The sequence below is a fragment of the Nannospalax galili genome, unplaced genomic scaffold (genome assembly GCF_000622305.1).
Source record: "Nannospalax galili isolate Female #2095 unplaced genomic scaffold, S.galili_v1.0 scaffold34, whole genome shotgun sequence".
NCBI lineage: Eukaryota > Metazoa > Chordata > Mammalia > Rodentia > Spalacidae > Nannospalax > Nannospalax galili.
The window spans coordinates 2,054,970-2,077,288 of record NW_008338996.1 but is presented as its reverse complement, the minus strand read 5'-3'; the positions used below and the strand labels follow the sequence as shown (position 1 = coordinate 2,077,288).

At 39.0% G+C, this 22,319-nt stretch overlaps 1 protein-coding gene across 1 annotated transcript in view; it reads right to left on the bottom strand.

Annotated features, from left to right (window-relative positions):
* Positions 1–7,036: 7,036 nt before the first annotated feature.
* Megf9 (multiple EGF like domains 9) overlaps positions 7,037–22,319 on the bottom strand; it is a 148,423-nt gene continuing 133,140 nt past the window's right edge. The window contains exons 4-6 of the mRNA XM_008833470.3: positions 20,142–20,285; positions 13,661–13,930; positions 7,037–11,705 (exon numbers count right to left, since the gene is read on the bottom strand). Coding sequence (XP_008831692.1) covers positions 11,254–11,705; positions 13,661–13,930; positions 20,142–20,285 — 866 coding nt within the window. The 3' untranslated portion in view covers positions 7,037–11,253. The remainder of the gene's footprint in view (positions 11,706–13,660; positions 13,931–20,141; positions 20,286–22,319) is intronic.

Here is a 22,319-nt window from a genome sequence, read left to right as displayed (position 1 = left end):
TTTTTAAGCTATGTTATTAGATGCATAGCTATTTAGGAGAGTTGTTTTTCTCTTGATGAATTTATTCTTTTATGATTATGAAATAAAATACAATGTATTTGTTTTATCTCTTCTTGAGCATAGATATCAAGTTATTTTTTCAAATATCTTCATTCTTTCAACATAGTTGAAATGTTTATCTACCAACTTATGTTCTGTTAAGTTTTTATTGTGAAATATTATATATATGTGTGTGTGTGTGTGTGTGTGTGTGTGTGTGCACTTGCTGTCCTCTCTATCCACAGGTTCTACATCCATTATTTCAATAATGGTGGATATGAAAATGCTTGTGACTGGGGACTGGAGAGATGGCTCAGCAGTTAAGAACACTGCTACTTTTGCAGAGAACTCAGGTTCAATTCCCAGTACCCATATGGTGGCTAATAACCATCTGTAACTTCAGTTCCAGGGTATCTGATGCCCATTTCAGATTTCCATGGGCATTTCTCTGCATGGGTACACTTATACACATGCAGGCAATACATTCATGTACATAAAATAAAAATAATAGACTATAAAAAACCCTTTTGACTATATGGAACATATACAATGTTCTCCATATTCTCTAAACAATGCAGTTTAACAACTATTTGCCTTTATGTTGTATTGGATATTAGAAGTAATTCATAGATGGCTTAAAGCATACATGGTGTACATAGCTTGTATGCACATACAACACCTCTTTGTATGAGGGACTTGAGCATCTGCAGACTTCAACATACCCAGAGTTCTGGAACCAGTTCCCTGTAGATACCAAGGGTAGCACGGAAACCCATGTACTCACACATGGCCTAAAAGGCAGAGCATCGCTGACACCTTCAAAGCCATCTGCACATCTCCCTCTTCCATCCAAAATTATATTTACTTTTGTGCTAATCATTCTTGTTTTCATTTACAGTTTTCTCACACACTCCTTTTTTTAATTTTTAAAAATTTTATGTGTATGTGTGTATTGCCTGTAAGTGCACCTGTGTCGTGCAATGCCCTCAGGTGACAGAAGAGGCTGTCATATCCCCTGGAACTGGAGTTATGGACAGTTGTTAGCTGCCATGTGGGTGCTGGGATTTGAACCTGGGTCTTCTGCAAGAACAACCAGTGTTCTTAACTGCAGAGCCATATCTCCAGCCCAGCACACACATATTTCTAAACAACGTATTTTACTTCCTGATTTTTGGCTTTGTATAAAATAAATCATACACACACACACACACACACACACACGTGACTTTTTTTCCTCAATGCTGTGTTTTTAGGAGATTTGCCCATACTAGTGACTATCTGTAATTCATGTATCTTCCACTACCATGTAACATTCTGTTTAGAGTATATGGATAGACCACCATCTATCCATTCTCATCCTGACAGCATTTGGCTGTTTTTAATTATCTTCCTATAACCAGTAATGCTGCAATGAAGAATTTGATATATGGTTTCATGTGCATAGACATGAGTTTCTTTAATTTGTACTCCAGGAGTGGAATTGCATGCATGTCTTCAAATATCATATTTTCTTAATTTTATTAAACTTAAAATTTTTTATTATTTCTATTTTATGTGTATTAGAGTATATTCCATGCATGTATGTTAAATGCATCCATGTTATGCAATACCCTTGGAAGTCAAAAGAGGGCATCAGATTCTCTAGAACTGGAGTTATGGATGGTTGTCAGCCATCATATGGGTGCTGAGAATCAAACCCAGGTCCTCTGTAAGAGCAGCCAGTGCTCTTAACTGCTAAGCCATCTCTCCAGCTCCCTCAAAAGAATTTGTGACCACCTCAAGGGGTTAACAACTCCTTGATGGGATTTGCTTCATGTTTCTTAGCAATAAAACTTCTCATAGAATGTAAGTTGGTATAACTGGTAAATTGGCCTTGATTCAAAAAATTCACTTCTGGGAATCCAGATCTTAAAAGTGAAAAAAAATCCATGACCTAAAAAGAAGAGACTTCTACACAAGTTTTGTTTTTGAGATTTGTGTGCAAAGTTCCCTAAAAATAAGAGCAAATTCTAGATCCCAAACTCTAGGGAGATAGTTTAATGCATGTACTTGAAAAATATAATCATTAAGAAAGATTAATTATTAAGGGGTTGGAGAGATGGTTGGCCCAGCAGTTAAGAGCACTGGCTGCTCTTACAGACGACCTGGGTTCAATTCTCAGCACCCAAATGGTGGCTAACAACCATCTATAACTCCAGTTCCAGGGGATCCAACCCCTTCTTCTGGCCTCTATAGTCTTTATATGACACAGGTGCACTTATAGACATGCAAGCAAAACACTCATCCAAGTAAAATATAGATAAAAAATTCTTTTGAGAGTGTGATTTAAGGTATTTCTCACTAGGAAAAGAAATTACATTCATAACAAAACAACATATAATTTCAAGTGTTCTTTGAACCCTCAGAAACCTGTATGTTGATATGTCTCTTGAACAAGAAATTACTACCCTTCTCTTAGTCCATTTGCATTGCTACAATAAAACACCCAAGGCTAAGAACTTTATAAAGAAAAGAGTTTTATTTAGCTCACAGTTCTGGAGTTTCAAGAACAAGGTTTGTGTCTGCTTGGCTCTGACAAGGGCCTCACAGTGGGTAATATAACAATGGCAGGAGTACTTTCAAGAGTGGGCAGCAGGACACAAGGAGGAGGGATCAGACTCTCCAAAAAAAAAAAAAAAAAAAAAAAAAACCCTCTCTTGGGACCTACTATGAGCATGAGCACACACTGACAAAAGTACCAATCTGACTTAAGACCTAGCCACCTCTCACAGTTCTGTCTCTTGCAAGGTTCCACCTCCTCCACACCACTATCCTGGGGAACAAGCCTCCAGCACAGGAGAGTCTAGAAAGACAAACCATACTCGCATAGCAGTACTACCCACTGTATATAAGATGTATTATGATATTTGCCACATAAGTTCATAAGCCAATTATTTTTTTAAAAAATATTTTATTTTTGTTTTATGTGTATGAGTGTATTGCCTGCATGTATAAGTGTACCCATGTCATGCAATGCCCGCGGAGGTCAGAAGAGGGCATTGGATTCTCCTGGAACTGGAGTTATGGACAGTTGTGAGCTGCCAGGTGGGTGCTGGGAATTGAACCTGGGTCCTCTGCAAGAGCAGTCAGTTTTAAACCACCACACTGTAAGCATTCATAATGTATCACAGTAGCGTGTGTGTGAAGAGGTATTTACTAGGCAAAAGGGATGATAAACTTCCTCCAGCAGAGAGCTGTGCAGGATGAATAAAAAGTCTTGGAATGTGTTAGGGAGAGGAACAGCAGTGACAAAGGGAAAAAGACTTTCTAAAACCCAAATACGTGTAGGAAATAACATGAGTGAAAGGAGTCTAATGGTAATGAACATGGTGGGCAAGAGCTGTGATTCCTTCTTATTTAGGGCAAAAATTAAAGTATCAACACATGATTTTAGCAGTTGGTCTGACAATGCAAAGGAAACCACAAGAAGTCTCCTAAACAGTTCAAGTGCTTTCTTTGCTGTTCCAAGCAAAGAAAACATCTGCCTGTTTTTTTCTGTAATTATCTGAAGTGCAGTGCTCAATTCAGCCAGCACACAAGAATGTGTGTGTGTGTGTGTGTGATGTGTGTTTATATGTGTGCATGTCTGCTTGTGGGTACATGTACACATGTGTGTGCATGTGTGGAGGCCAGAGGTCATTACTAGATGCTTTCCTCAGTCATTCTCCATCTTATTCTTTGAGGCAGGGTCTCTCACCGAACCTGCAGCTCCCCAATTTGGCCAGACTGATTGGCCAGCAAGCTCCAGACATCTGCCTGTCTCTGATGCCTGAACACTGGGACTGGGATGACAGGTGGCTGTGCCATACATACTTGGACCTTGATGTGGGTGCTGGAGATCTGAACTCAAGTCCTCTTACTTTCACAGCAAACACTTTACTGATGGAGCCATCAGCCCAGCCTACAAGGTTTAAAATTTCTTAATACAATCAAGTATATTCTCAAGCAATATTTTATTTTTAAAATGTTTTAAGCTCATTTTTATTTTATATGGATGAGTGTTATGTCTGTATGTAAGTGTACCACATACATGCAATGCCTGTGGAGGCTAGAAGAGGGCATCAGAACCCCTGGAACTGGAGTTATAGAAGGCTGCTAGCTGACATGTGGGAGCTGGGAACTGAACCTGGGTTCTCTGCAAGAGCATCCAGTGCTCTTAATATCTGAGCCATCTTTCCAGGCCCAACAATACATTTTAATATTGTTTGTTGGGGGACCCTGCTGTTAAGGTCACAGTCCACATGTCCGGATAGCTCTATGGAGCTCGGCGCTGAATGGAGGACTCCCTTTCTCAGCAGGGGCTTCCTACTCTCTGCCTGACCTTATTTGGAAAGTGTCTCCAAGCACAGATGCCTGGCCTTATTTGGAACATGACCTTTGGCATCGTTACCTGCAAGAGCTGCCCCTGGTTTTCCAGTATAATTAGACATTGCACTACAGCCAGGCAATCCCACCTCCCCTCTCTACATGATAGGGTCCTCCTGACACGTGCAAATAAAGCATACTATGAACACCTATCAGGTGAAGCTTTGGCTGCTGTCTTCACCCCCTATTCCGCCCCCCGCCCCAATAAATGAGTTGTCTCACCGAAGCCGACTCCCAGGAGGTTTTTCCGTCGTACTCATGGCCGTCCTGCCCCTGCTCACCGCCTCTGCTCCCTTTGCTCTCGCGGATCGATGGCCAACAACCCGCGAGGGAAGAGACCCACAATTGTTCAATGACTTTCATTTTGCAATAGAAGTATTAGAAAGTCTGAAAAATATTTACTGTAATTTTTTTTTGTAAAATAGCTTCAAAAACTGATTTATAGGTAAAACTATGATTTTAACCCTGACATATAGAATGTTGCTTTTCAGCCCATTGGTGAACACTCCTAGGGCCATCATCTCTGGAAAAACACTAATTTAAATTTAAATTAAATTTTATCCTAAATTTTTTATTTTTATTATTTTGCATGTGTGTGCATAATGTGTGTATATGGGTGCATGTGCTAGAGTGTGGATATGGAGGTTAGAGGACAACTCTGTGGAATCAGTTTTCTCCTTCCACTTTTACATGGGTGTTGGTGATTGAACTCAGGTCTCCAGACTTATGCAACAAGTGTCTTTATCCACTCAGCCGTCTCACCAGCCCTAGCTTAATTTTGAAAATATAACTAAGCAAGTACTAGAGATGCAGCTTATTGGTGGAGTACTAGTCTAGCATGTATGAGGCCCAGGGGTTGATGTTCAGTAACACACACACACACACACACACACACACACACACACACACAAACACACAAAGATGAAGGGGCTAGAGAGATGGCTCAGCAGTCAAGAGCACTGATTGTTCTTGCAGAGGACCCAGCTTTGATTCCCAGCTGTGACTCCAGTTCCAAGGGATCCAACGCCTTCTTCTGGCGTCCACAGGCATTGTATGACATGGGTGCACTTACATACAAGCAGGCAAGACACCCATATACATAAAAGTAAATTTTTAAATTAATAAAATAAATTACAATAGTGACTGTGATGTTAGTGATTTAATTACAATGGAGCATGTGTCTCATCTCCTACAGAAATGAAGACAGAAGACAGGGTCTCCCTGTAGCCACAGCTGGCCTGAACTCACTATGGAGAACAGGCTGACTTCAGTCTCACAGAGATCTGCTTGCCTCAGCCTCCCATGTGCTGGGATTAAGGGCATGTGCCACCATGCCTGACTTTTACAATTGATTTTGACCATTCAATGTAAATGTCTTTATAGACTTTCATCAAAAGTATGAATAAAAATGTTTTTAGTGATATTTCTTTCTGGTGTGGTAAATTTTTATAGATTGTTTTTCTGTTGAAAATTTATGTAGCTTCTTGCCATAATTACATTCCCTTAAGACAGTACCTAATTCATACATATCACAAAATCATGTTAAATATATAGGTGTGATTACAGTTATTAAACCTATTTTCTTGTGTGAATGGAATGACAGGAAAATAGAAAAATGTTTAAAAATTAAACATTAAGCAAGTGAAATTGAATTTTCTTTTTAAAAATGGGTCTCAAAAAAAAAATCGTAGCACTTGCAAGGCAAAGCCAGGTGGATCTCTGTGAAACTGAGGCCAGCCTGATCTACAGTGAATTTGGGATCAGCTGGGGCTACAGGGAGACCATGTCTCAAAAAATAAAGTGTGTGTGTGTGTGTGTGTGTGTGTGTGTGTTAGGGGGGAGTCTTACATAGACAGGCTGGTCTAGAATTCACTATATAGCCAAGGATGACCTTGAACTCTTGATTGTCTTGCCTTCCACCTCCCAAATGCTGAGATTACAGGGGTGAGCCACTGTGGCCTATCAAAGTAGAATAAACTAATTCGGGGTTTAAAACTCAGCACAAAGAAACGATTGACTTCTTGTGATATCTTTTCAAAACACCCCTTGGATGTCTTAGATGGCACCTCATTAAACATGGTTTAACTTTGTTAGAACAGAGCTTTTCAAGGGTACCTTAAAATAATGTGTTGTTATGGGATACCTAATAAACATAGAATGTGGTTTACTTTCAGATTTCAGAAATTCTTCATATGTGTGAGAAATCTAGAGGGAATCATTCTGCTCAACATAATTTCCATGGAAATCCCAATGAACTTCACAGAGGACAGAAAAAGCACAAACAAGAATATACGCTATTGTTTATTATTTGCAGTGCTAGGGATGGAACCCCCGGCCTTGTGCAGGCCAGCAAGTGCCCTACCACTAAGCCACATCCCAACCCAAGAATCTGTATTAACATATATTTTCATTTCAGGTGTGTATTTGCTTTGAGAATGAATCATCTCCCCAAGTGAAAGACATTCTTTTCTTTAAATGAACTTAAGATCTTGGCCAATACATAAAGGAGTCAAAGACTTTCATGACGTGCTCTACCACTTATACAAAGACCTCTACAATCTTTCACCACATAAAAAAGTGAAACGAATCTACAATAGGTACAAATTATATACATTTATTAATAATTTTAAATAACACTCTTGTATAAATTCTTTCATATATTCAAATCATACACAAATTTAGAAATGCATCATGAAGCCTGGCACAGCATACATATGAGACATGTTTTAAAATTTGTGTTAGAATTTTAGTGACATATACAAGTTTAACGTTTTAGAAACATTCCCTAATTGCTTGGGTTGAAAAAAAAGTTAACTTATTACAGAATGCTTGTGCCTAGCATTAAAAGTTGACTTGAAATCATTTAGCTTTTGGGCTAACTTGAATCTGAAGCTTTGGGCTCACACTCCAGGATGGATGCTGCAGTTTCTGCATACACATATGTAACAAGGGAGAAAGATCCAACCGCCTTTGAAAGCATCATTTCACCACTGACATTTGAATGGTCCACAACCTTTAGCCATTTGATAGTGTTTGACTTCTTCAGATGAATCACTGTGTTTTCCCTGCCTCCCCATGACACAGTCAATGGCTCTGGGTGAAAGAGAAAAACATAGTGATCTTCCATCGCCCCCACCCCTTGCTCACACACTCCAAACCCATTTCAGTTTCCAAACTGCTCATTGTCAAAATCACAACAGACTACAGTTGATTTTTTTTCTTTTGGTGGATGATATCAGAAAGACTTCTGTTGCCCTAATAGATTACATCATGTTGCTTTTGACTTCACTGAATATTTTGTCAGAGCTTTCCTTGAGAAATACAGAAATTCAGTTCTTACCCACATACCTCAAAATATAAGCAGGGATAGTCATTACAAACAATCTGGTGTTCACTAGTGTCCTTAAAAAAAGCATAGGGTCAAGGCAAATGATCTAATAACCTAATAACTGGCTCTCTTTTTCCAAAACAGCACAAGGGCTACACATCTTGATGGTATGCAGATGCCAGGTTGAGTGAGTGTTGTTTCATTGGTTAATGATCCTGGGAATACTGGGACTTAGAAGCCTTATCACTTGGAGCTTATATAAATTCTGTCAAAAAAAATTCTCTCTTCCTTCCAGCTCATGTCTGTCATGTTGCCCTTTCTTAGAATTTCTCAGGCATCCCTGGGAAAAATAATGCACTGAGTCCATAGAACCTCTGTATAAATAAGAGACTTTATACTATTTTGTTTTCTCTATAATTGGAGAGATTCCATAAATAAGAGAGCCCTGGAGGGACAGAGTGGAAGGAGGGGGAAGAAAGGAAGGTCAAACACATGTTTAACACTGACTACAGTATCCACCTATCAGAAATGCACAGGGCTCACTATGGAGTGCTAATGAAGGCAAGCACTGCTTTGCAGCAGTGATGGCCATTTCTTAGTAAGGTCCATGTTGTGATATGCTTTAAAAGCAGCACATGTCCAATCCTTAGACAAAATCTCCTCCAGCATTAGGTTTTCTAGAGGACTCACAGCTCCTGCTGCTGGGTGGTGAAGTCTGCAGAGGAATGAGGACCCTGCACTGCATTCACACTGGGGAGATTGCCCCGTGCTTGATTTATACTTCAGAGCAAAATTATTTCTACAAGCAAAACATGAAGTCACTAAACAAGATCATTTAAAATAAATTTTAAGGCATTCATTGTTTTCCACTGTGAAAAATTAGAACATGAATTGGAAGCTGTTAGCAAGTACTTGATAAGCATTCTTTGTGGTTTAAATTTTTTCAGTATCTTTTAAGATCTGTTTCGAGGAATCTCTACACAGCCGGAATCTTGACTGACTTTGGCTCTCAGACTCTGCCAAACACTCCTTTATATACTGGGTAAACATGTGTTTAACAAATGTTTAGTTTCCATCTCCTTACCTTCACTTTGGTAAGAGATGGGGTTCCGGGGAGAAAGGCAGGTAGTCACTTTGCACAATGCTTTGGAATTGTGTGGTACACAGTCCATACACACCTATGCTGCAGCTGCTGGGGAAGGCAGGTTCCCCTCCCTGCTCAGTTCATTTAATGAAGTACAAACTGGCAGCTTGTTTTCTCCTCACTAATTCTGGCTTTAGATAGAATTCTTCCTGTGTCCTTTCCACAAAATCCTTTGTAGTTGTGTGGCCCTGAATTGTACCTGGCAGACATGCACACACAGCAAAAGCATCGACAAATGGCAGCATTCCTTCCCAGCCTCCTAGGCCCTTGGCTAGCTGATTTCTATGTTAGCATTTAGTCAAAAGACTATGCTGTAGAGTTGAAGTTCTGATTCTAAGCATAATAATGATGCACACTGTATAGCCCTGAACAGTTTAGCCTCTGAGCCTCAGTCTCCTCTTCTGTAAAATAGGTACAAGGTTACTTTGTTTGGAGGCTATAGTGAGGAGCGAAGAACACACATGGAAAAGTGCTTTGTAAATGACAAAGGGCAATATGAATATGGATTGATTTTGTAGTGCTGGGGAGTGAACCCAAAGACTCACCTCACATATGCTAGGCAATCAGTCACCTGAGCCACATTCCAGCCATTAAACTGTTAAGTATGATATAATGTAACATCTACTCTTATGAAGATGGCTAAATACGCAAAGTGCCCTAAGGTTAGCCATATTCCCTCTAGTCTAGAGTGTCATCTCCAAACCCTGAGAACAAGTTAGGGATCTCCTACAGAGGGTGATCAAATTCTAGGTTTTCCTCTCTGAGAAAGTTAAGCAAAGGGGTCAGTCTGAATTTCCTAGGTCTAGTTGTTCATTTTTTTTCCTAACCTCTTCTCAGCCTGTGGTTCCTCCTAATAAATGTATACATTTGCTTTGGCCCACCTTTTTTGACTTGCTTAAGCCACAACCTGTCGATACATGACAGATGAGGACAACAGTCGTTGACCTCAGGGAAAAAAATGGCATCTAAAAGCAAGGACTAAACATACACCCAACTTCAGGGTGACCCTCTGCCCAGACAAGAAGATGGAAGGACTATAGCATTACAGAAGACAAACACACCCATGATGCAGGAGTGACAAGTTATGTACAAATGTAGGAGGCTTCTTATTGCGGGGGTTCTGGGGGGACAAGTATTTCACAGGCATGAAAATAAGGGATCTCAAGTGATGTGACAGCTTTTCTTTTTGAACTCAAAATCTCTGACCTTTGGAAGACTATCTTTTACATTCAGGAGAGAAGTCTTTTACTGAAGATATGTTTTATACTCATCTATGTAAAACAGAGTGGCTAATTAGGTGAGTGCTTTGGAGAATGCAACCTGTGTCCCAGCTAAACAATTACTGACTTCAGAATCTATTGCTTAAATCTGTGGTAAGTCAAAGAGCATATAACTCTAGGTTGAGGAAGAAAGGAAAGATCAGAAACATTCAACCCTTTATAAATTTCAACAGTGTCCAAATAGGGACTAAAAACGACTGATACTCACCAGAGTCCCAGCTCTAGTAATATTGCCACCTATTTTAGAGTATTTTAACCAATTCCCATATTTTCTTTTTACAATACCATTAACTGCTGTACAAATAAAGTCTAGATGACAAAATGTGACATGATTTTTTACAAATAGATACAAGCACAATGTTGACAGATATGCTACATTAACTATGTACACCTTATTTCTCTAGAGGCAGGAATCTTCCTTATTGTTAGACAACTTATCATTTACACTGAGCCCCTGAGGACCATCAGTTTCCTGCTCTCCACCACTAGAAGCTTATCTTGTGCTTTAATCCCATCATTGAATGAGAATCTTGGGAGGAAAAATCAAGCCCTTCTTTCTGCCCCTATTCTAGATACAACCAAGACTGTACATTGTGATTCAGCCTAGACACCTGCTTTTCCTCACTTATGTCCTCAGTACAGTAAAGTGAATGCAATTCCTGCATCTCCTTTGAAAACTATTTTTCAGGAATGGAGACGAAGTTGTCCATCAGTCTTTTCCCCTCCACATCCATCATTCTGCTGTGGCTGGTGAGGTGAACACTTCCCCAACAGTCCATTAGGAAGCTAAGTAGGTTTGGGGTGCTCTGTGGGATTCGGCCTTTCCATAAACCCATGTGGTTTGATACAAAAATATACTTTACTTCAAGTCCTCAATGACAATGAACGCTCAGACCTTTATGGGAAAATTAAGAGCAACAGAGAGCCTAAGCGCGTAGAGCTTTGTAACTCAACAGTTCATCTGCACTATTTGCCTTTCTCAACTTTGTGTGGCCCAAAGGCAGATGCCAGCTTAGTAAGCACTGCGGCTTGACAGTCCGGGAGGACTACTCAGCGCCTCAGGCTTTGTAGTTGTGGATGGGTGTCGTCAGGGTCAGCTGCCCATTGGGAGCCACTTCATTGCCATCATCCTCCAACAATCCCGACACGTCTGCATTGGGAATGCTGTCATGGTAGCTGCTGAAGCTGATATTGTCTTCTTTCAGCTCGATGGTCCAAAAGGGAGCATTGAGTTTCCGGTTCTGGTACTCCCGGTACATATACACAGCTCCTACGAACCCCATTAGCAGCACCACCACAATGATGATGACTGTCAAAATGATGATGTTAAACTGGGTCCATGACACATCAGCTAAAGCTGAGGTGCTGTTTTCAGAAGAGCTTACTGAAAAGATAGTCTGCAGGGTTGTGGGGGCAAATGTACTATTTATAACAGGGGTGGGCACTGATGTGGTCAAAGAGGCATTGGAAACCAAAATGGTAGAACCTTCAGGTGTTGGAACAATAACTTCTGAAAATAAAAACAGAGAATGAAATGTAAAAGACAAAATTATCTAGTTCTGAGAAACAAAGAAACACACATGGGAGTGGAAGTTGATATGGGATGTTGACATGGTATTCTGCTTTAGGTAATGCAAGTCAGAAATAATTTTTAAAGAAATATAATGATAAGAAACAGGGTCCGGAAGGCTAGCTTATTATATCCAGGTCTGTTGTATGTATATCTATACTGAAATGTATGTATATCTATACTGAAATCTTTAGGGAAATTCTAACAGAGTTTTCCTTCTCTCTTCAATTCATGAATAGTCATGGAAATTTCTGCAGCGGCAGTAAATGTGTCATTACTGAATTCTAAATCACATGGTTAAAAGTCACAATCACTTGAACTAAAAGAAGTTCAAGATGTCTGGCGGCATTGCATAAATGCAAAATCCTCCTCAAAGGAAGCATAGGAAAAACTATTCAGAAATACAGAATTTAAATGCTTAAAGTTGATGTCAGTCAAAATAGAAAACAGCTTTCTTTTAATTTCATGCTAGAATTCTCTCTTTGGATATATTGTAACTCGTTTATAATTAAGGAACTACACTGTGTACTTCTAAAGACAGCATAGTTCAGTGGAGCAATTAAGGGTTTGGATTCAAACAGAACTGTATTGCTACAGATAAGTCAATCTTTTAAAACTTTAGATTCTTTATCTGTTAGGTATAGATTATATGTATACTTCACAGCGTTTTTAGGGAGAATTTAGTGAATATTAGTACATGTAATGCTTATAGCGCTTGACACATAGTGGGTACTCAATAAAATTACAAAAACAGTAATTATTATTACTTATCACCAAAATCATCCACATCAATTATCCCCAAAAGTGGCAAAGCTTATACTACTGATAAAAACAAACACAGCCCTGTCTGTTGACAAGGTGTGCCTTGCAAACAGGAGAGCAATGAGTGGTAGTGTTCCTAGCTGGTGATGCAGTTCAATTTGATCACCACCTTATAAGGATATTTAAAAAAAAAATGGCAGAAAGATGCCACAGGCCACAGACCAACTAATACTTCAGCCCAGTAATCAGTGTATTAGAATATCAAAGAGTGGTTTTTAGAAGAGCCTCTAACCTCTCTGTGACCTAATAACCCCTGGACATCCTTAACTCCTCCTAGATTTATCATTTTTTTTCTGAATCCTTACTCAACTTCTTCACAAGAAACAGTCTATCATGTGAATAATGTTTTAGGGTTTTTTGTATTGTATTTATTATTTTTATATGTATGAGTGTATGCATGTATATAAGTGCACCCACGTCATGCAATGCCCATGGAAGTCAGAAGAGGGTGTGGGATTCACTGGAACTGAAGTTACAAATGGTTCTTAGTCACCACGTGGGTGCTGGGGATCAAACCCAGGTCCTCTGTAGGAGCAGCCAGTGCTCTTAACCGCTGAGCCATCTCTCCAGCTCATGAATAACATTTTTGTTTTGTTTTTTCAAATCAAAAGAAATAATGTTTCTTCTGACACATATGGAGCGATTTTAGCTCAAAGTTAGGAGGGATGCTGGGATGAACTCCAACTTCCCAGCTGGCACTTTAACCAGATTACAGGTCCCTACCTGCAAAGACCTCTGGTGATCACTGGAAGTGATGAATAAAGAAGCAAAGGACAGAAGACATGATAGGCCTATTAACTTGCCAACATGAAAATAGGTGAAGGGAGGATGTGAGCACACTCAATCTCACTGTTGCATCGACTTGTGTTGGTCTTCACATCTCTCGAGTTGATTCTGGAATATCGGGAGAACCAGGAAGGGAAGAAAACCTCTTTAGGCAAGCACCTATCAAAATTTATTTCCAGAAACTCCTCTGGTGGGACTGGAAGGTTTTACAAAGCTAATGGTAGCGGTCTTGAAATTTTCAATGCTAGCCTTACAAACTAAATTTGCACCCTTAGGTGGAGTTTTACCTTTCTTGATGCAATTTCTCTGGTGGTCCCGGACATAGCCTTCGAGGCAGTTCTCACACCAGAACCCAGTGGTGTTATGGAGGCAGCTGATGCACTCACCACTCTCAGGCTTGCAAATCTTTGGAGTTTTAATTGGGTCCACATGGCCGTGACATTCACACCGTGTACAGATGCTGTCAGAATTGTAATAGCCATTTTCACATTTATTGCAGTTCTGGCCTGTGTAACCATCTTTACATTGGACACATGTAGGCTCCAGTTCACCTGATTCTAAAATAGAAAGAACACCAAAATAACTTAGCAAAGTCTCAAGTCACATTAAAAATACAAAGCAACTATTAGTCCTCCAATAGATTTATGACTTCCCTACTCTCTCCTTCAATGTTAGGAGACATACAGAATCAAGCTAATGATCCATAACTTATTATGTCCAGCGCACTGTAGGAATGATGGGACTATTTAAAGAAGCTATTCAGGCAGAGGCTGAAAGAAATATGCTTACATCAGGAGTTAATAATAGTGATGGACTGGCACTCACATTGTTTTCTTTAAATTCTTTCCTTTTTAGGCATGAATGATTGTATAAAATATGGGTTAAGCAAAAACTTCCTGCATCTCTCCCCTATGCTCCCAGGTTTCTTTTTTATTTGTTGTTTTGTGAAGTACGGAGCTTTAACCCAGCACAATGCCCCTGCTAGGCAAGTTCTCTGTACTGAGCTATACCCCAAGGCCATTATTCTGACTTCTATTTTGGTTTCCTTCACCTTTCACACTCTGTTCTTTTTCCATGGGGGAGTTTGTTCACTTGTGCACTCAACAATGAATGGCAAAATGTTGTGCCTTTCTCTGACTTAAACTCCAAACTATATTATATACAAACCGTCTGTACACTGGGATCTACCATCATTCAAATTTAACATAAATGACTATCTTCAACATGTTCCCTTTCTCAGTCCTGTCCTTCAAAGTTCTCTATATCTCAGTTAATGGTACCAACATTCATCTGCTCACCTAGGCCAAAAGCTAAGCACTGGCTCGCAATCCTCCATCTCTTCCTTTTAAGCAGTTATCACTTCATACAAAGATACATTAAAAGCTTTGCAATCTACTGTTGTTTCTCCATTCCAAGGCAGTGCTCTTGGTTAAAGCCAGCACCATCTCTCACCTAAATTATTCTAGCTACTTCCCAGGGGCTTCTTTACTGCAGTGCACTCCTACAGTCACTATGATTCAGAGTGAATCTGAGCACAAATACCATTCCTCTAGAAAAAAATAGCTTCAATCTTAATGGCTTTGGGACTAAGTGAAGATGTAATAGAATTTTGAGCATCCTTCATGATCTAACCCATGTCTATTTCCAGCTCTTCTCCCTTCTCCTCATACTCCAGCATCTACTTAGGATCACATATGTCAAATGCCTTAAGAGTCCTCCCAATGACTGCCTGCTTTCTTCTCCCTGATCTTTCATATATACTAATTCTTCTATGTGCAACATCCTCTTGCCTCCCTGCCCCTACTCACCTTGCAAATTCAAACTGCAGATATTAACTCAGGTGTCACTTCTGAGAAGCACAAAGTGTTGTACTTAATTCCCTGTTTGGATTAAAGTTCCTCTACTTGCATAGTTTTATCCTCTATAGTGGACACGCACCAGTTCGTACCTATCTGCTTCTTTCCAACATTTCATAGTTTTAAACTGGGGTTCTCAGTTAGGTTTGATAAATGATTTTCTAATAATTCTTATTTTCCTCGAATTTACAAATTATACTAACAGAATCATCCTGTTATCTGGACACAATAGTTTATTACAAAAGGAATAATTTGCAGTGGTCATGAAAGTTGCAGCACTTCATCATATCTCTGAAGCTTTCTGAAAAGTGAATCTCTTATCTATTTTACTATTTTAAGAGTTTTATTTGCAATATAATTCATAATGCATCATTTAAAGTGTACAATTCAATGGTTTTTAGTAAAAGTTACAGAATTACATAACTGATAAAGAATTTTAACTTAACATTTACAATCCCAGATTGCAGTGTGACATCAAGTTAAGCTAATAAACTCCAAATCTGTTTTCCATATTTCAAGTAAGAGGCTTAAAATACTTAATTGCCTTATACAATGAAAGGTGAGAGTTGAATGAATTCATAACCCAAGTAACAGATGATATGTAGGAATAATACCCAACAAAAGGTTTATATTCCTTGTTATCAAGGAGCTTATAATTCACAATGATATCATATTTTACATTTTTATAGTTCCATAACTATAGCAAAAATAGCCAATTTGAAAAAAATCCTGATAAAATAGGTTGAAGGATTGAAATCAGAGTTTGTGAGAGTATTTGATATCTTTCAGCTCAGACCCTGTGGACCTCATGATCCGATATTCAAAAGCCCTGTCACAAGCTTCACTCCTCCCTTACTTGGTCTCTGCCACACCTAAGTATTTCTTTGCTCAGATCAGCTATTTTTTATTCCTATGCCTTTGTTCTTGCTTACTTCTTTTTTCAGACAGAGTTTCACTGCATAGCCCAGGCTGGCCCTGAATTGTGATCTGCTTCCGCACTGTTGACTGGGGCTTGGGCTATATCTCTGTTCTCGATCTCTAACTGAATTGTCTTCCTTCTGTTCACTCTCATCACAAGACTATCACTTCTTTCAGAAGCCATTGTTGATGCTCCTTCATTCCCACAGAAGGGTCTCCTCTACCACACCACACTTATTTGTGTGTCAGCTTGCCTGTTAGAAACACTGACATCTGAAAGCATCAAACTCAGCTGGCTCACTACTTTCAACCCCAGCCTTCACTGAGAGCATGTTCTCAACAGGTACACACATGCCTAATTGGACTGGGTCCCTCTTTAGCCTCTGGCTTTGATCTCTTACTCACCTCTACATGGATACACATCTGGATTCTCCAGTTCTTATTCTTTACCCAGGGCAAATGTCACCTGCTCCATGAAGACTTTCTTTATTTTCTAGTAGGAAACCCCCTTCTAAGCTCTCACAGCACCAGTTTAACAGACCTGACTACCATCCTACCCTGAGTGACAGATATCTCCCTTTCTTTCTACTCACTCAACATCTATTATTAGCCTTAACTGTAACACTGAGACTGTTTAAATGACTAAATGATTAAAAATATAGACATCATCTGTACTCTGGTGGAGCATAGAGAGAATGGAAAAGTCAAGAATAAAAGGTTTCAAACATTTTTTTTCCACAGGTATCTTTCTACAGAGAAGACTTCTAACATTTTAAATTTACCATATGAAAGTGAATTCACTCAGTCACCGAGTAAGCAATTATAAAGCAAAATTCTAAGTTAGGACTTGTGTTCAAGAAGGATGTTACTCAAGATGAGCCAAGGACTTTGTGACATAAGTTCTTACTTAAAAATCCTATAAAAGTCTGAAATCTTAAATTGTCACTAACAACATGTCAATATGTATACTGTGGAATTCTGATATTGCATATGCAAATTTAGATTTTCATATATAAACTTTTCATATTCCTGACTCAAGATAACAGTTGTCCTAATTTTTCAAAAGTAGCAGATGGACTTAAAGGGTATAATGTGACATGAAGGAAGGCTAACCCAATGTCCCTGAGGCTAAATGTCAGGATTATTATGTGTTTTCCTCTCTCTAATGCTACATACTGCTTTACAACCAAGACCACAGTTTATTTTCTATGCTTTTGTATACTTATCTACCACCACAACAAGCATGTACTAGGTATTAAATTACTATCTGTGGAATACCTGAAAGAATTTTTTCAGAACTTCCTATGAAAAGAGAAATGTGCCTGTTCTTATTACTAAGTATAGCAACTGACTTTCCCAATGGTGTCAATACTCTGCCTCCTGGCATTCCACTTCGATACTTGAGAGGAAGGCATGTCTAAGAAAGGAGGTACTTTGAACATCTCTGTCTTCAGAGACTAGATTACAAAATGCATTGTGGTTTCCATCATTGCCTCTCTTGGCTGACGGCTTTGTACAGGAAGCTGGCTGCCATGTTGCTTGATGAAGTCTACATGGTGAATAAGAGAAGCCTTTTGCCTGTAGCATGCCATATGAGTAAGCCATCTTAAAAGCAGATTCTATAGTTTCAAACCACTGACTACAGCACTGGCTAACATCCTATGATGGCTAATCCTGGGAGTCAACTTGACTGGATCTGGGATTAACTGAAATGAAAGAGATCTTCTTGATTGGATCATCTGAAGCTGGAAGACACACCCTAAATGTGGGTGTTACCTTCTGATGGCAGCCCATATAAAAGGTCAAGGTGGAGGAGAATGCCAGGCTTCTTGCTGCTTGCCTTCTCTCTTGCTGGTGAGTTCGTCTTGCTGCTGTAGACTGAAGACTAGCTGATCTTTTGGAATTTGTTAGACCTTCAGCACCAGATTGGGACTACTGAGACATCTAGCCTTGAGTCAGCCTCGTGGACTGAGCAACTATGGATTCTCAGCCTCTCCAGTGTGGTGATATATATATATATATATATATATATTCATTCTACCAGTTTGTTTCTTTGGAGAACCCTGACTAATACACATACTGACTGAAACCTCATGAGAAATCCCAAGCCAAGCAGGAGATGTGGACATAGGTGGATCCTTAGAGCTTGCTGGTCAGCCAGTGGAGCCAAATCAGCACACTTCAGATTCAATGAGAGAGCCTATCTCAAAAACAAAGTATCAAGGTTGAAGAGATGGCCAGGAGTTAATAGCAAGTACTGCTCTTGCAGAGGATTCAAGTTTGGTCTCCAGCATCCACGTTGGGCAGCTCACAACTGTCTCTAATTCCAGCTCCAGGGGATCTGACACCCTCTTCTATCCTCCACTGACAACTGCACTCATATCCCACAACCCTCAACACCCAACACAAATGCATACACATAATTAAAAAATAAATCTTTTAAAAATATAGGGGTGGAGAGGCTGGAGAGATAGCTCAGTGGTTAAGAGCACTGGCTGCTCTTGCTGAGGACTCGGGTTTCCTGCACTGATGCAGTGGTTTACGACTGTCCTTAACTCCAGCTTCAGGGGATCTGATGACCTCTTCTGGATTCCTTGGGCATCAAGCTCACATAGATACATATATGCAGGCATTCACACATAAAATAATATTTTTAAAAAGCAGGGTGGAGAGTAACTGAGAAGGACACCTAATATGCATACCTCTGTCCTCCACACAAGCATGTATACACTCACAGGAACACATACACACATACTTACACTGCATACACACAATAATATAAAAGTGGTGTGCTCGTTTTGGAAAAATCATCTGATAGCTTCCTCACGGAGTTAAACAGAGTTGATACACAGCCCAGCAACTCCAGCCCTAGTTATATACCCAAGAGAAATGGAAGCACTGTATATGCAACCACTGTAGGAAGTAGCTCATGGCAGAGTGCTTGACCAACATGCATGAATGAGGTCCCGGCTTCAACTTCTAGTAGTGGGGAAAAAAAAATCCAGCAACCATTGACTTGAGGGTACATTGGCAACACTTCCACGCACAAAAACATAAATAAAAATGTTCATAAAAGCATTATTTGTAATAGAAAAAAACGTTAACAAGTTAAATGTCCATCAACTCATGAACAAATAAATAAAATGTGGCAGCTATACAATAAATATCATTTGACAACAAAAAGTATGCAATGCTGATGAAAATTATAAAATGGATGAACTTTAAAAATATGCTATGTGAAAGAAGCCTATTTATAGGAAATATTCAGAATAACCAAATCTATGGCAAATAAAAAGCAGACTTGTGGCTGCCTAAGGCTAGAGGAAATGGGAGTGACTGCTAATGATTACAGGGTTCCTTCTCTGAGATTTTTAGTTGGGAGAAGTTATGAAAATGTTCTAAAATTGACTGAGATGATGACTATATAGCACTGTACATATATATTAAAAGCACCAAATTGCATAGTTTAAATAAATTATATGTAATACCATTTAAAAAGGAAGAGGAGGAAGAGACAAAGAACCCAAACTAGGGCTATTCAGTTAAATTGTCCCAAATTTATTATTTTATTATTGTTTTTTGGTTTGAGACAGGGTCTCATGCAACCCAGGCTGGCCCAGAACTCACTGGGTAGCCAGAGAATGGTCCCAAATCCCTGATCCTCCTGCCTCTACCTCCCAAGTGCTGGAATTACAGGTATGTGTGCTACTATGCCTGGTTACATTATTTAGTGCTTTAGAAGAATTAACTCATGTTACCAAGAAATGTGCTCAAAGTCCCTTTTGAGTTCAGTGTCATTGTTGGACATCTGAAGTCTCATTTCACATGCAGATTAGGATTGGATTATAAATTCCTAGAAAGGAACACCTTGGCTGGTTTTAGAACTCGCATTCATATATAGCATCCAGAGTCTGATTCATCGATGCAATGTATAACTCTTGATAAAGTATTAACTGATCCCCACCCAGAAGGGAACTTTTAGAAAAAGTCTTACCTATGATGCAGTTGCCTGTAGAGGTCACTGCTGAACAAGGGCAGCGAAGGCATTCTTTAGTGGCATTAGGACGCTGATAAAATCCTTCTTTGCATTCTTCACAGTGCTCTCCTTTGCTATTTTCCTGGCAGTCTAAACAAGCGCCTAAAATAAGAAAATTGTTTTTTAAAAAGTTAAAGATTTATTCTGAAAATCCAGGAACTTTCAAAATTCATGCTTTCAAAAGTAACTACAACCAAAAACAATAGATGAGTCAGAAAACATAACAGGGGTCGTATTCTGTTTCTATTCTATCTTAATCCCTTTTTTAAAAAAGCTTTAGCCAGGCCTAGTGGCACAGGTCTTTAATCCCAGTATTTGGAAGGCAGAGGCAGGTGGATTTCTGTGGGATGGAGGCCAGACTGACCTACATAGTGAGTTCCAGGCCAGCTTGGGCCACAGAGAAATCCTGTCTCAAAACAGATTTATTTATTTATTTATTTATTTATTTATTTATTTATTTATTTATACGTATGTGTGCCTGTATGTGTTTATGTTTACTAGGTGCACCAGGGGCTTGTTGAAGCCTGAAGAGTGCATTAGATCCCTTGGTACTAGAGTTATGGGTGGTTGTGAGTTGCCCAGTGTGGGTGCTGGGAACTGAACTCAGGGCCTCTGCAAGAGCAGCAAGCACTTTTAACTGCTGAGCCATTTCTCCAGTTGTACCTGCCTTACTTCTACACTGGCCTTGTCTATGAGTTCAATGTCCCCTACAAGGAAAAAGCTGGGTATCTGATTAGAGTCACAATACACCCTTGTTGGTTGGCTGGTTACTAAAAACAGACTATGTGTAAAGAAAAAGTAAGGTAAGATAACTATATATTAATAAGAGTAAATAGATTGTGGCACTTCCATAGTTCAGATTCTGTGGTTACAGAAATGAATGAAACCTCTATGTGCAGACATGTATACACCTTAAAAACAACATTGGCTGAAAAAGCAAACTAAGAGAGTATTTATTTATTTTGTAAAATTGAAAAAAGCCACGCAATCTGAGCACATTCAGACATAATACATTAAACCAAATTGATAAATACATATGTAATAAAATTTAAACATGGAGAGGACTATTAAGGGAATCCTGTGGGCTTGCTTATCTCTGTGGTAGGAGGGAGGAAAATGGTACTAGGAAATAAACAAAGACGGTCTGACCTCTTTTGAAATTTTCTATTTCAAATACCTAGTTATATGAATAAATATGAAGCAAAATGCAATCAAAATATTAATATTTATGAATTTTCAATGTGGCTACATGGGTATTTGTTGTATCATTCTCCATGAGTTTCTATATTTAAAAATTTAAAGTGAAAAATGAGAAAGTAATTAATAAAGAAAGTGAGAAGGAGGTAGTGTCTTGGAATGCCACTCCTCTGGCACTCTAGTACGAAGGATGCTCTGTGGGCACTGAAGCAGCATCACATCTGAAAATAGGCTGAGATGGTACAGAGGATGGCACATTCTTTCTCCCAGAGCTCTGAAGATTCAAAGGGACCCTTGGACTGACTACTACCACTATATAAATACATAGGTAATCTCTACAGAGAAATCTAGGAATGTGACAATTTTACAACATGAGCTAAAAACAACTTAATGCTAGTATTATTCATATAGTCTTACTTGATTTCTTTCTCTTATTAGTAAAATATTGATTAAAAATGAGAGAGAATGAAACTAAGATAAAATGGTCTTATAACTTGAAACTAATGAAAGTATTATTAATATGCATTAGATCTCAATTCTTAAGTGAATATACGAAATTCCCTCAAATTTCATGACTTATTGAGAAACATTCAAATGTTGGACACAAACTAAACGTGCAGGTAAACTTGCAGATAAGCTTGATTTAAACTAAACTTGCAGATAAACATCATGTCTTTAAATCATATATTTATTTATTTATGAACGATAGGTTCGAATTAGCCCAGGCTGGTCTTGAGTTAACTATGTAACTGATACGGGCTTTGAACTCCTGATCTTCTTTCCACTAATCTTCAGATTTGGGACACAGGCAGGCGCTAGCATGCCTAACTAACATAGTTTTTTTTAAAAACCTGATAGCTAAAGAGTATCTACATCCAAGTTATTCAAAAAGATAGAAATGGAAGGAGAGCTTCCAAATTCCTTCTATGAAGCCAGCAT